This window comes from Geotrypetes seraphini, chromosome 3 (assembly GCF_902459505.1).
Source record: "Geotrypetes seraphini chromosome 3, aGeoSer1.1, whole genome shotgun sequence".
NCBI lineage: Eukaryota > Metazoa > Chordata > Amphibia > Gymnophiona > Dermophiidae > Geotrypetes > Geotrypetes seraphini.
The window spans coordinates 77,734,418-77,748,957 of NC_047086.1; the positions used below are offsets into that span (position 1 = coordinate 77,734,418).

The 14,540-nt window shown below is 41.3% G+C and overlaps 1 protein-coding gene across 3 annotated transcripts in view; it reads right to left on the reverse strand.

The window, feature by feature from the left end:
* Positions 1–3,543: 3,543 nt before the first annotated feature.
* Positions 3,544–14,540, reverse strand: part of FAM110C (family with sequence similarity 110 member C) — a 50,357-nt gene continuing 39,360 nt past the window's right edge. The window contains exon 4 of one of the 3 annotated variants that reach the window (XM_033937430.1): positions 3,544–3,900. In XM_033937430.1, the coding sequence (XP_033793321.1) occupies positions 3,881–3,900 (20 nt within the window). In that variant the 3' untranslated portion in view covers positions 3,544–3,880. The remainder of the gene's footprint in view (positions 3,901–14,540) is intronic. The other 2 variants (XM_033937428.1, XM_033937429.1) reach the window with 2 other exon arrangements.

A 14,540-nucleotide genomic window follows, 5' to 3' on the forward strand; every position in this document is an offset into this window, starting at 1 on the left:
TTTACAATGAAAAATCAATAGGGAAAAAGTTGATACCTGTATATTATACTATAAGTTAATTACATTTTTAGGATTTTGACTTGCAATTTAATTCTAATATTTTTTTATAAGTGGGGACACACCACTCCAATCTGGTTTTCAAGATATCCCCAATGAATATGCATGATAAATTTATATACAATAGGGATAGTGCACACAAATTTATCTCATGCATATTCAATGTAGGTATCCTGAAAGCTTGACTGGACTGGAGTATCCGAAGGACTGGGTCGAGAACCCCCTTTAATGAAGGTGTTCTTAATACAAATCAAACTACTAAAGGCACTTGAATTATTAAGAGTACATATATCATAATACAGTAAATACAATGCTGAACTCTTTTCACATCAGGAATCCTCAGAACGCCACCTGATCGGAAAGAACAGTGTGGCAGCAATCCTCACCAGTTCCCTTCTTTTTGGTGTGTATTTTACTTCTTATTTGTAAAGGAACTACAAAAAATTGACAATAAAATATTTCACTCATAACAGCATACCAAGATACAGAGAATCCAATAGACAATATAGGATCCAGGGCCCAACATCCCCAAAGACCTGCTAAATCAGTCCGAGTAAGCCTGGATAAAAGGCAAGTTTTTTAATGGCTGACAATATCTTTCATGGTGCAGTGGTTAAAGCTACAGCCTCCGCTGCCAGAGGTTGTGGGTTCAAACCCATGCTATGCCTTGTTACCCTGCACAAGTCACTTAATTCCCCCATTGCCCCAGGAACATTAGCTAGATTGTGAGCCCACCGGGACAGATATGGAAAAAATGCTTGAGTACCTGAATAAATTCATGTAAACCATTCTGAGCTCCCTTGGGAGAACGATATAGAAAATTGAATAAAGAATGCACAATGATGTGTTGATTCATAATGAGCAGACCAATCTGCAATTGTTAAGGATTGCAATGTATGATGTGGTGCATACAGTATAGTTAGGCAATGTAGGTGGAAAACCCAATCGATAGGTTTTAAATGGTAAGGGGAGAATCTTGAACTTGATCCTGAATTCTACAGATAATCAATGGAGTTGTAATTTTTTTTTTTTTTTTTAACAAAGATATTAAATGAGCATTAGAAAGGAGTTGGATAGCACAGTTTTGAAGAGTTTGTAGTTTTTTCAAGAGAGATTGTCACAATTGTTTACTCTGGCATGTCACATGCCAGAGTAAACAATATTACAATAATCAAACATGGAAGAGTGGAGCATCATGATCAAAAAAAATTATGTACAACCTGTAATTGATGCAAAATATAAAATCTTGTCTCACACGGAGCTGAAGACTTGAGGAGCAAAGGATAGTTGATAGCCAAAAATGATTTCAAGATAGTGAAAAGAATCTACTGGAGTTACTGTCATTCCTAAAAGCTGTAATTTGCATAATGGATGGGTTAAAGCCCCTGTTAGCCAACAGGCTAAGGTTTTCTCTGGAATTAGGACAAGAAGATTCTCCAAGAGCCATTGAACAATTTTCTGTACAGATTTGAAGTGATGTGATATCGGGTTTGTTTGGTTCAGAATGAAATAGAAGAATATCATCTGCATAAAAATGAAAAGAATTTACAGATTCCTGAATTATTGTTGCCAGTGGGCTTAGAAACAAATTGAGCATGAGGGGGGAAGAGAATGGAGCCCTGTGGGACTCTACAATGCGGGTGTTGAATCATTGAAGTGAAAGCCATAGTAAGAACAGTAAAGGTCCAATCCTGAAGAAAATATTGAAACAAATAGAGAGAACAGTGTCTGGAAACCTAAGCTAGAAAGATGGTAAAGAAATGAGTGGTCAGAAGCAGCAGATAAATCTAAAGAAATGGCAAGTTATTTGATTTTGATCCAGATATACATGAACCTCACTAAGCACTGAAGTTATTACAGTTTCCATATTACAGCGAGAGTTAAAGTCTGTTCCACAAATTGGCTTAATTGAAGAAATACAAACTTTTCAATAATTTTAGAATAAATGCATAAATTAGATACTGGACTATAGGGAGCTGGTATAGTTGGGTCCAGAGAAGGTTTTTTTTCAAAACTGGTTTGAGAATAGCATGCTTCCATTGAGAAGGTATAAGGCCTAAAGTCGGATTTAGATTAATCATGGAAAGAACAAATTCTGGAAGTTTAATCCAAGACAATGGAATAGAATCTATAATACAAGTGGTAAGTTACATTGAAGAAAGAAACTTAGTAAATGAACTGATTGAGGCTGAAAAGAGGACCAGGTTATAGTTCCTACAAATGAAGTTAATATATTCTCTGAAGTAGAAACAATAGCAGTGATATGAACTATAGGTAACTGCTTAGGAAGACATTGATCCAAATAAGGTGCCTGTAGTAGGGCAATTTTGGACACATAAAACAAGGCAAGGTTATTGGCCAATGGAGTCAAGACTAGCAGAAGAAAATGAAAAACCTTAGTGAATGAAAGATGGAATAGAACTTTCTTGTGGGGTTGAGGTATTGTAATTCACCTCCTTCTCTTGTTTATATTATTGATTGTTAACCATTTTGATGGTCTTTTCTGAAAAGTGATTTATCAGATGCCTAATAAATGTAAACAATTAGCATCTTAACCAGTACCTTAATCAGTATCTTGCCCCCTCCCAATCAGCATCTTCAGGCAGTATCCAACACCCCTCCCTCAATCATCATCCCCAACCGCCATCCTCAGTCTCCTTCCAGCATTTACTGGGGAATTCCTGGTAAGTAATGGAAGAGGGTACAGAACAGACTCCTGAAGGCTTCTGTCCCATCACTGGCCAAATTCAAAATGGCAGCTCAGGCCAAGCAGAAGTCTCACCAGACTAGAGTTATTATTATATGTCTAGATTAATCCGGACATGTTCTCTTTTTAGATGACTGTCTGGGTGTTCAGATGTTTTTCTACAGCCCATCAGTTTGTCTGGGTTTTGGACTCTCTTAGTCTAGCCTAATTTTTAACCTTCTGAGGTGGGGGGAAATCAATGAAGAGGCAGAGGGGATCACCCGTGGAGTTAAATATGTTTGGTATGCCACTGTGGTCATTTGATCTGGTGCATATGTGTGGCTCAGTTTGTGTGGGGTTGGCTTCACAAATATGGTAATCCTACACTGGACTATTACTAGGAGTCAAGTTGCCACATAAGGCTACACCTCCAACAGTTACTCTGCAGGTTTTGTAGTTACCATGTGTTCATTTTCCAACTAATGCATGCATGGTAATTGCAAAACTCTAATAAACAGGCCTCATAGTGTAAGCTTGTGTTTTTATCTGTAAAATATTAATTGGAAATCATAGCAAAAAATGTAAGTGGCAAGCTATGCATTGCTGGCTTTTTGAAAACTGTAATAGCCATCAATAACCTTTTATTTCTATCCCATTCTAACCCCTGAATGATGCCTTTCACCCTTACCAGTGCTAGTACCTCATTCTGAGTTAAATTATTTAAAACAGAGCTTTATCTTTGATGGGGGTTTTTTCTCCAAAATTAAACCTCTCAGCATGAACTGCAAAAAATAACACATATTGCCATCATCAAATTATTTTATGTGTTACAAATAATTTTGAAAGAAGATACCCTCTGATTAATCACCTTTTGAATAGCTCCATCACCAGTCTGCACTATCTATAATTTGTAATGTCAAAGGAGAAAATAACAGGTTCTTCTATATTTGTATTACATGTGCTTGATTAAAACAGGGGCAAAGAACAGGGAACAATTAGGAAGTAGGTTAGAGAGATCTCCTATGAAGCCCAGCAAGTAAAGATTTGATGCCAGCAGTTTCTATTGCCATAGGAGCTCCTGCCAGGAGATTGCCATACTTTCTGCATCGTAATTCAGGAAATCTTCCACCTGTCTCGTCAACATGGCCAAGAATGACCTGAAAACAATAATATAAAATATATTTTAGAAAAAGCCATATTCTTTTGCATATTTGTTTACTTTTTTAATCACCTTTTGATTGATCCTCCCCCCCCTGTACACCATATAAAAACCATTAGGAAGTAGGAAATGGAGTATCCATAATGGCTAAATCAGATACATTAAAGTGCACTAAACATTAGAAGGTTAATCATGCTAACCTTCTAAACAGAGTGACGAGTGCAAGGCTGCCCAATTCAGATCCTCGAGATCTACTAGCAGGCCAGGTTTTCAGGATATCCACAATGAATATGCATGAGAGAGATTTCCCTGCACTGCCTTCTTGGTATGCAAATCTCTCATGCATGTTCATTGTGGATATCCTGAAAACCTGGCCCGCCAGTAGATCTCGAGGACCGGAATTGGGCAGCCCTGGACTAGTGTATTAAAGCTAATGATATGCATAGCATGGTCAAAAATAATAGGCATGTTAACAACCCAGCATGATCTTTTTTACTCTTCATGTTAGCAGACATTGTGCTTAGTAGCCCTGTGACTTTGGTCTGGTTAGGCTGAGACCTTTATGTCTTCTCCATCCCTCTTTCCAGGAAATGGATTCCTCTCCTTGATGCCACCCTCCAACAGATTCTACCCAAAAGCTATCAGAAACCTCAGTTCCTTTTTCAAGAAAACGCCTTTCCAGAACAGTCCTTGCACTAGCAATTGATTTTCCCCCTTCCCCTAAAATCAGCTTTATCTTTCTGACACCTCTATCCCTTACAATAGTGAATTGGCAGATGGAAATTTACCTTTTTCTCCCTTGCTCTCATGTATCCTTGGATATGATACAAGAGGCTTGGGAGTTTTGGGGGAAGACAGGTAGATGAGGTACTAGAACAGTAGGAGGGGGTAGATAGATGAGGGGAGAAAGGCCTCCTGTTTGTATGACATCAACTCCAGTTTTTTGAGCAGTGTGGGAAGGTCCAACAATTTTTCCCACTCTTGCATTAAATTTCAGGTCAGATTCATCTGTGTAAGCTTGAAAGTGCAATTCAGTACATAGGTAGATGAGAGTTCATCAATTTGTGATTTCAGATGACATCACCCACCCAGAATAGAAACCAGTTTTGAACTATTCCTGACTTGTGATTGGACACAATTCCTGATGTGACAGCGCACTATTCCTGATTTGTGATTGGATCTGACTTCCAGCTCTTATGGTCCATAAACAGGGGGGATTCATCTAAGCTCCGCCTCTTTGGATTGCTGCTGGACATCTGCAACATACCTTGCTGGAATTTTTTCTGCACCTAAATCTCCATGCTCCACTCCCAGCTATTCTACAACTGAAGAACATTTCTTCCAGCAAGGACATCTCTTCCAGCCACTCTCTACAAACAGCCCTCCTTCACCCTTCCAAACAGAAGCAAAAATAAGAAGAAAGAATACTTTTGGGCCTTTATCAGAGTGAGTTACTTCTAATCCAGTTTAACAATACTTTATCTTGTGGCACATTTCCCTTGTTTAAAGATCTCTAAATTGTAACTAAAATTACTGCATTGCCTGCATAATCTTGCAAAAAAAACTGTAATAATAAAATTCTAGCTCTTCCTTAAATGCTATAAGTATTTTTTCTTAAATATTACACAGAGCTAAGTTATAGGCAGGTAGTTCCAGTCCCCAAACGAGGAAAACTCACAGCAGGCATGCTGCTTCTTCACAACAATGCACCGGTGTACATGTCATGACAATCAAAGGCTACCATCCAAGAATGTGGATTTCATCAGTTGCACCATCCACCCTACAGTCCTGACCTGGCTCTCTCAGATTATTTCCTGTTCTGAAGAAATCTCTCCATGGACAACAGTTTTCAAGTGATGAAAAAGTCAATGAAACTGATGTCCTGGTTTGAAGGTCAAACAGAAAAATTCTTTTCAAAGGGGTTAAAATTGCAGGAAAGTGGATGAAGTGTATGAGCTATCAGTGGACTATATTGAAAAATAAAACAAAAATTTTTTGAAAACTCTTTTCTTTCCTAATTATTGAACACCCATCATATTATATATATTTTTCAAGTTATAGAATGAAGGATACCATCAATAGAAGGGACAACCAGAGAAGGAATAGGCATATTTCCTGTCAAGGTCATAAATTCACATTTGGAATGATTAATTTTAAGACCATTGTCTACTAACTAAGAAGCTACTTGATAAGAAGAAATTACAGCAATAGTTTCACTAGAATAATTTTCTACTGGATAAATCATTTGTAGATCATTTGTGTAGATGAAAAAAAGTAAAACCTAGGGCTCCTTTTACAAATCTTGGGTTTTACCGCACGCACCAGATTAGCACGTGCTAGCCAAAAATCTACCGCCTGCTCAAAAGGAGGTGGTAGCGGCTACCGCGCATGGCATTTTAGCGCGTGCTATTCCTCGCGTTAAGGCCCTAGCGCGCCTTTGTAAAAGGAGCCCCAAGAATCTGAATAAGAAGTGCCAATGCGGAAAAATAGATACTAAAAAGCATAGATCAAAAAAGATAGCTTTGAGGTACCCCAGTTATAAGTGTTTTCAATGCAGAAAGTGATTGAGACCATCAGAAAGATAAAAATGAAACCAAGAATAAACTGTGTTACATATACTCAGTTCTGAAAGACGACAAACAAGTAAACCATGATAAACTAAAACAACAGTTGTCAAGTAGCAGGAATAAGCAAAACATAATTACTAGGATCAAGAAATAAACAAATACTATCTACAAGATCCAGCATAGTGAGTTCAGTAAAATGATGAGTTTTAACAGCCATCTGTTGGGGATGAACTGCTTTAGTTTTGTCAAGATATTTGGCTGAACAGAGCAGAACTTAGGACAGAATCCCACATGCAATCTGTGCAGATAGGGATAACATAAAAAAAATGTCTGAAAAGGAATCATAATGTACAAAGAATTTAAGATCCAGCATAGTGAGTTCAGTAGAATGATGAGTTTTAAAAGCCATCTGTTGGGAATGAACTGCTTTAGTATCAAGATACTTGGCTGAACAAAGCAAAACTTAGGACAGAATCCCAACATGCAATCTGTACAGATAGGGATAACATAAAAAAATGGCTGGAAAGGAATCAAAATGCACAAAGAATTTAGTGGCATCAACTGATTTTAAATTGTGTGATTTAAAATAACAGGAGGAGAAGGAGGAAAAAAATACTTAAAAAGGATGTCAAACAAAATGAAATTAAATAATAATCTGTCCATAGAAATTGGTGCAGTGATGAAATAGTAATGAAAGATGATAAATGAATAGGGATCAAAATGTAATCTAGATTTTCTATACCATATTATTGCCCATTAGGGTCCAGAATGGTTAATAAAAAGAAAATAAGTTAAATCCATTAATATACTACCATTATAAGACAAGATTCCATTCAAATTCATCTTAAAATTTTCTGAAATACATGTTTTAAGAGGCAGCTATAAAATTCATAATTTGAGATTGTCTCTTGTAGGTTCAAGCTTAGATTTACCAATCACTTTAATTCATTTATGAAAAGAAAGTTCAGCTGTTGATATGATTTCGAATCATTTTGAAAATCCAGACTGGACCAATTCTTTAAGCTGTATTCAAAATATGTAAAATCCAATTGCCTGTTGGATAACTGTCCACCGACTATTATGAAATCAGTCCCTATCTCCTTCAAGGCTGAACTCTTTAATTTGGTTTCTTTTTGCATGTGTACTGGCATATTTCCGGCAGAACTTGGTCATATCCTTGTGACTCCTATTATTATAAATTCTAAGGAGTCTGTCTCCTTTACTGCCAACCACAGACCTATTGCCAACATACCATTTTTTCTTAAACTAATGGAAGGACTGGTTAACATCAATCTCATGAAATATTTAGAGAAGTTCAACATCCTACATGACTCTCAGTCTGGTTTTCATACAAATCATAGTACCGAAACAATTTTGGCTTCCATGACTGATCATCTTTTCCATCTGTTTTCCCTGGGAAAAAGTGCACTGGTACTGTAGTTCGACCTGAGCAGTGCCTTTGACCTTGTTGATCATGACATTTTGCTCAGATGCCTTGATTACATTGGCATTTCCGGACAGGTACTAAATTGATTTATGGGTTTCTTAAAAAAAGGTATTTATCAGGTTTACAGCGAAGGAACTTTTGCTCAGGCTTGGTGTAATCCTTGCCGAGTTCCACAGGGCTCCCCACTCTCCCCTTCACTTTTCAATGTCTATATGGCACCATTGGGAAAAATGTTATCCAATTTAAAATTGAAATCATATATATACGCGGATGATATTACAATTATTATTGCCATACCCTTACTGACTCAAGAGACAGAACAATTCATCTCCTCTTTCCTTACTAAGGTAGAACAATGGACCACGCAATTTAAATTAAAACTGAATTTGGATAAAACTAAGTTCTTTTCGGCAAGTCCTAATAGCAAGATCATGAATACCTCTGAGATTAAATGGGCCAGACCCAGTGGCGTACCAAGGGTGGGGGGAGGTCCACCCCGGGTACAGCCTTAGGGGGGTGCACAGCCAGCCAGGTCTGGAAAATGGTCGATCGCCAAAGCAAAGTGAGTCGATCGTGGAGCCCATCCCGGGCTCCGTGATAGACTCACTTTGCCTTGGCGAACTGCCGGGCTGATCAGCCTTCCTCTCCTCGACGTCAATTCTGCCGTCGGAGAGGAAGTTCGGGCCAGCCAATCACTGCCTGGCTGGGCGGAACTTCCTCTCCGACGGCAGAATTGATGTTGGGGAGAGGAATGCTGGTTGGCCCGACGCTGGGAAGCAGAGAGAGCTTGGGGCAGCCGCTGCGGCGGCTTTGGGGCCTGTTCCCCGATGGTGGCAGCAGTGGCTTGGTGGAGGGTAGGGAGAAGGAAAGAAAGGGGGCAGGCAGGGAGACAGAAGGGAAACAGATAAAAAGAAAGGGGGCATGAAGAGAGAAGAAAGAAAGGGCAAGGAGAGAGGAAGAAAAAGTTGGGGGAGGGAATGAGGTCAGGAAGAGAGGAAGCATACAGGCTAAAAGAAGGGAAGAAAGATTGCATGCACAGTCAGAAGAAGAAAGTGCAACCAGAGACTCATGAAATCACCAGACAAGGTAGGAAAAATTATTTTATTTTCAATTTAGTGATCAAAATGTGTCTGAATTTATATCTGCTGTCTATATTTTGCACTATGGCCCCCTTTTACTAAACCACAATAGCGGTTTAGCGCAGGGAGCCTATGAGCGTCGAGAGCAGCCCTTGGCATTCAGCGCAGCTCCCTGCGCTAAAAACTGTTATTGTGGTTTAGTAAAAAGGGAGGGGGGTATATTTTTGTATGGTTGTTACTGAGGTGACAGTGCATAGAGTCATCTGCCTTGACCTCTTTGAAAAAAACCCAGAATAGGAATGATAATTAACATTTTCTCAGCGTACAGTGTGCTTTGTGTTTTTTAAAAATTTTATTGTTGGTAGATCATATTGACTTGGTCATTTTAAAAGTAGCTGGCAAGCCCAAAAAGTGTGGGCACCCCTGAGCTAGAGCATTGAAGCTGCGTGTGGCTGCCGTAAAGGTCATCTCTGATACAACTGGAAGTTGCATCAGAGACGACCTTTACGGCAGCCATATGCAACTACAACACTCCGGCTGCTGAAAGAAGGCAGTTTAGACATCGCCGGCCACAGGGCAGGGAGGTTTGTCGGACCGGGCCTGTTGTCCGGGGGGGGGGGGGCATTGCGGATCTTGTTGCCAAAATCGGAAAGGTGAGGAAGGGAGAAAGATAGGCCTGTGGTGGATGGAGAGATTGAGAGAAGGGGGCAGATGATGGAAGTGGGTAGAAAGGGGAGAGAGAAGAGGTCAGATGATGGAAGGGGGAAAAGGGAGAGCAAATGCTGAATGGAAGTGGAAAAAGAGAACACATTCTGGATAGAAGGAGGGATAAAGAAAAAGGACATATGCTGGATGGGGGAAGAAGATAGAGTTAGTGAGATAGTGGAGGGGTGAAGGAAAGGGGTGGCATGCTGTGGGTAGACATAGTGAAAAGAGGGAAACTGAGGACTGCATAGTAAGAAATAATTTAATTTAGACGGAGGCAGAAAATAAAGAAGGAAGACCAGAGAAGGAAAGGGAAGAGAGAGAGAAGAGATGCCAGAGATCAGGCAAGGAGACAGAGATATCAGATCTGAGCGGAGGAAATGAGAAGAGAAAGATGCTAAAAACCACAGGGGGGAGGGAAAGAGAGATTAAAGGAGAAAGATGCCAGACCATGAGGGAACAGAGGGAAGATGATGGATGCCAGACTAAAGGGGGAGTCTAGAGGAGAGATGGAAGGGGGAGGCATACAGTTTCTGGAAGGGGCATAGAAGGAGAGAAGATGCCATATAGGGAGGGGCAGAGAGATGGCAGACAGTGGATGGAAGGAAGACAGTAACAAGAAGATGAGGAAAGCAGAAACCAGAGAAGACAAAGGTAGAACAAAAATTTTCTATTTATTTATTGCTTTGGAGACATGTGTCACTGTTTCTGTGGTGTTGCATTTTATGCAGAGTCCAGCTTCTTGCTGGTTCAATTTAATCTTTGTCTATGTATTTCTATTTTATCCCCCCTTTTACAAACTGTGGAGCGTTTTTTTAGCGCCAGCCGTGGTGGTAGCAGCTCTGATGCTCAGAATTCTATGAGCGTCAGAGCTGTTACCACCGTGGCTAAAATCCACACTACAGTTTTGTAAAAGGGGGAGGGGTTAGTTTGTGATGACATATTCCATACTAGGCGAAGGTGTTTTCTGTGTTCTGTGTGTTCGAAAGACATGGTTTTCTGTTAGGATTGATGGTGTAGGATTGATCTGTACTGGTCTGGCTTGTTTAGTTTTACAATGGGTATATTGATGTACTGCTCACTGCAATATGTAAGATGCTGCCTTTTCCTAAGTACTCATGTGTGACGTGTGGCTTGTTACTAAAAATCATGTTTTTCATACAGATGGGGGCGGGGGGCAAAAAATGATGGGCCCTGGGTGTCACATATGCTAGGTACGCCACTGGTCAGACCATCCAATTAATTCTGCCATCAAAATCCTGGGTGTCATCTTGGACCGAAGCTTGACTTTGAAAGATCACACTAACTCTCAGGTTAAAAAATGTTTTTTCACCTTATGGAAACTTCGTACCATTAAACAATATTTTGACTTCTTCTCTTTTCGACTGCTGGTTTAATCCTTGATCTTAAGTATCTTAAACTATTGCAATATTATATACTTGGGATCTTTTAAGAAAACCATCAAACGACTGAAAATCGTTCAGAACGCTGCAATCTGTCTCATTTACGGTCTCAAAAAATCAGATCATATAAGCCCATATTAGAAAAAACTATACTGGCTGCCCATGGAAGCAAAGGTTATTTTTAAGTTTGCTTGCCTTTGCTTCAAAACCATAACAGGTTCATCCCCAATCTATCTATCTCATCCTTTCGACTTTCCAGGTACAACTTGTACACGTAGGCCCTGATTATGCAAAGTGTCGTCCCGATTTTAGGCAGCTGTAGGCGTCCTACAGCTGTCTAATCAACCAATCAGGATGCACGTTTTTTTAAAAAATGCTCCCCAGGCAGGCCGCCTATATTGAAGGCGAACCTAGGCGGCTCTACGCGTCTCCCTAGTAGAGGAAGAGACACTTAAAATGTAGGCCAGCAAAATGCTAGCCTACATTGTAAGTAGACGCGACCGCTATACTTATCGCGGCAAGGGATCTTCCTGCCGCAATAAGTATAGCGGCCGCGGCCGCCTGTCCGATCACCGGCAGGAGTGTGCCGAACACTGCCCCCTGAAACTCCCAATCGCTGGCAGGAGGGTGCCGAACCTCTCCTGCCGGAACGCCGCCCCCCCAAACTTGCAGTCACCGGCAGGAGGGTGCCCAACCCCTCCTGATGGAAAGCCGGACCCCCTTTGGACCCCCCCCATGCTAACGACCTCCCCCCACATGACTCCCCTAACCTCCCCCCCAACCAACCTTTAAATGTTGGTCAGCTGGACGGGTCTTGCTGCCATCCAGCCGACAGGCCTGCCTCGTCGAAATGAGATGGGCTCGCCCCTTCCCGGCCCATCCCCGCTAAGTCTAAGGCCTGATTGGCCCAGACTCTAGAAGCCTGGACCAATCAGGCCTTAGGCATAGCGGATCCGCCCATCCCCACTAACTCTAAGGTGTGTTTGGCCCAGGCTCTTAGGCACCTGGGCCAATCAGGCCTTAGACTTAACCAATCAGGCCTTAGACTTAACGGGGATAGGCCGGGATGGGGCAGGCACGTCTCATTTCGACGAGGCGGGCCTATCGGCTGGACGGCAGCAAGACCCGTCCAGCCGACCAACTTTTAAAGGTTGGTTGGGGGGGAGGTTAGGGGAGTCATGGGGGGGGAGGTCGTTAGCATGGGGGGTTCAGAGGGGGTCCGGCTTTCCGGCAGGAGGGGATGGGCACCCTCCTGCCGGTGATTGTGAGTTGGGGGGGCGGCGTTCCGGCAGGAGGGGTTCAGCACCCTCCTGCCGGTGACTGTGAGTTTGGGGGGGGGTGTTCCGGCAGGAGGGGTTCGGCACCCTCCTGCCGGCAATTGTGAGTTTGGGTGGAGCTGCTTTCCGGTAGGAGGGGTTCGGCACCCTCCTGCTGGCGAATGGGAGTTTCGGGGGCAGTGTTCCGGCAGGAGGGGTTCGGCACCCTCCTGCCGGCGATTGGACAGGCGGCCGCTATACTTATCCCTTGCCGCGATAAGTGTAGCGGCCGCGTCTACTCTAATCCGATTCTCTAACCAGCGTCTGTAACATGGACGTCGGTTACAGAATCGGGGTTAGTGTAGGCCCGATTCTGTATAGAACACCTCTCCCGAGCGTCCTATACAGAATCAGGGCTGTAGTGCTTACGTGTTCACTTTCCCATCCTTGAAGGGCTGTATCTACAAGAGATTCCTCGATAGAACAATATCATTCCAAGCAGGCAAATGGAATAAATGTTTAACTAACTTTATTTCAAACGCTCTTTCTTACCAAACTTTTAGGAAGTCAATCAAAACTTATCTCTGACAAATTTCTCTGACTCCATTTCTACCATGATGTACTTCTAAAACACTTCCAGGAAAAATTGATTAATATTACCATGTTAATGTAATTTTGAAAGATTTAAGATTTTTGTAATATCGCTGTCTGTATACAGCCTCTTCCTTTGTAAACCGCTCTGAACTGTTTGTGGTATTACGGTATATAAAAAATAAAGACATATCAGAGACCTGGTGAAAATATGATAATCGATGGGACACTGTATTACTTGGGTACAAATTACTGTATATCACAATGATAAGAGTAGATCAAATTGGAGGGGGTGGGGTTGCGCTATATTTTAAAGAGATAATTGAATCAAACAAAATAAACATTCCGCACAACACAGATAGCAGTGTGAAATCCATATGGATAGAAATTCCACATGTGAAGGGAAGGAATATAAAGTTAGGATTATACTACCGTCCACTGGGACAGAATGAGCAGACAGATGAAGAAATGTCTTCAGAGATTAGGAAAGCTGGCAAATTAGACAACAGTATAATAATGGGTGATTTCAAGTACAGTATAAATTCAGAAGAGAGTATGAAAAATCAATACTATAGGCAAAACATACTCTATAATGAAACCTCTAGAGAACTCCCTTTTTAATAAACTGTTTTCCCCAAACAAACAAAAAAGGGGGTTCCCTAGAGGTTTCATTATAGAGTATGTTTTGCCTATAGTATTGATTTCATCTACCCCAACACTGACTGGATAAATGTTACATCAGGGAGAGCTAGGGAAGTAAAATCCCTAGATGTAATAAATGACTGCTTCTTGGAGTAACTGGGCCAAAAACTAACAAGAGGGGGAGCTATTTTAGATTTGGTCCTTAGTAGAATGCAGGACATAGTACGGGAGGTAAATGTGTTGAGTCCGCTGGGAAACAGTGATCATAACATGATTAAATTTGAGCTGATAACTGGAGTGACAATCGCTAAAGAAGATTAAGAATGTTATAATGCCTCTGTATCGCTCAATGGTATGACCTCATCTTGAGCTCTGCGTTCAGTTCTGCTCTCCTTATCTCAAAAAAAAATATAGCAGCACTAGAAAAGGTTCAAAGAAGATGATAAAGGGGATGGAACTCCTCTCGTATGAGTAAAGACTAAAGAGGTTAGGGCTCTTCAGCTTGAAAAAGAGCTGGCTGAGGGGAGATATGATCGAAGTCTACAAAATCCTGAGCGGTGTAGAACGGGTTCAAGTGCACTGATTTTATACTGCATCAAGATTTACAAAGACTAGGGGACACTTTATAAAGTTAGAGTAATACTTTCAAACCAATAGGAGGGAATATTTTTTCACTCAGATAATAGTTAAGCTCTGGAATGTGTTGCCAGAGAATGTGGTAAAAGCGGTTAATGTAGCTGGTTTTAATAAAGGTTTGGACAATTTCCTGATGGAAAAGTCTATAAACTGCTTTTGAGACAGATATGGGAGAAGCCACTGCTTGCCCTGGATCGGTGGCATGGAATGCCACTACTATTTGGTTTTTTTGCCAGGTACTTGTAACCTGGATTGGCCTCCGTGAAGATGGGATACTGGGCTAGATGGACCACTGGTCTAACCCAGTAAGGC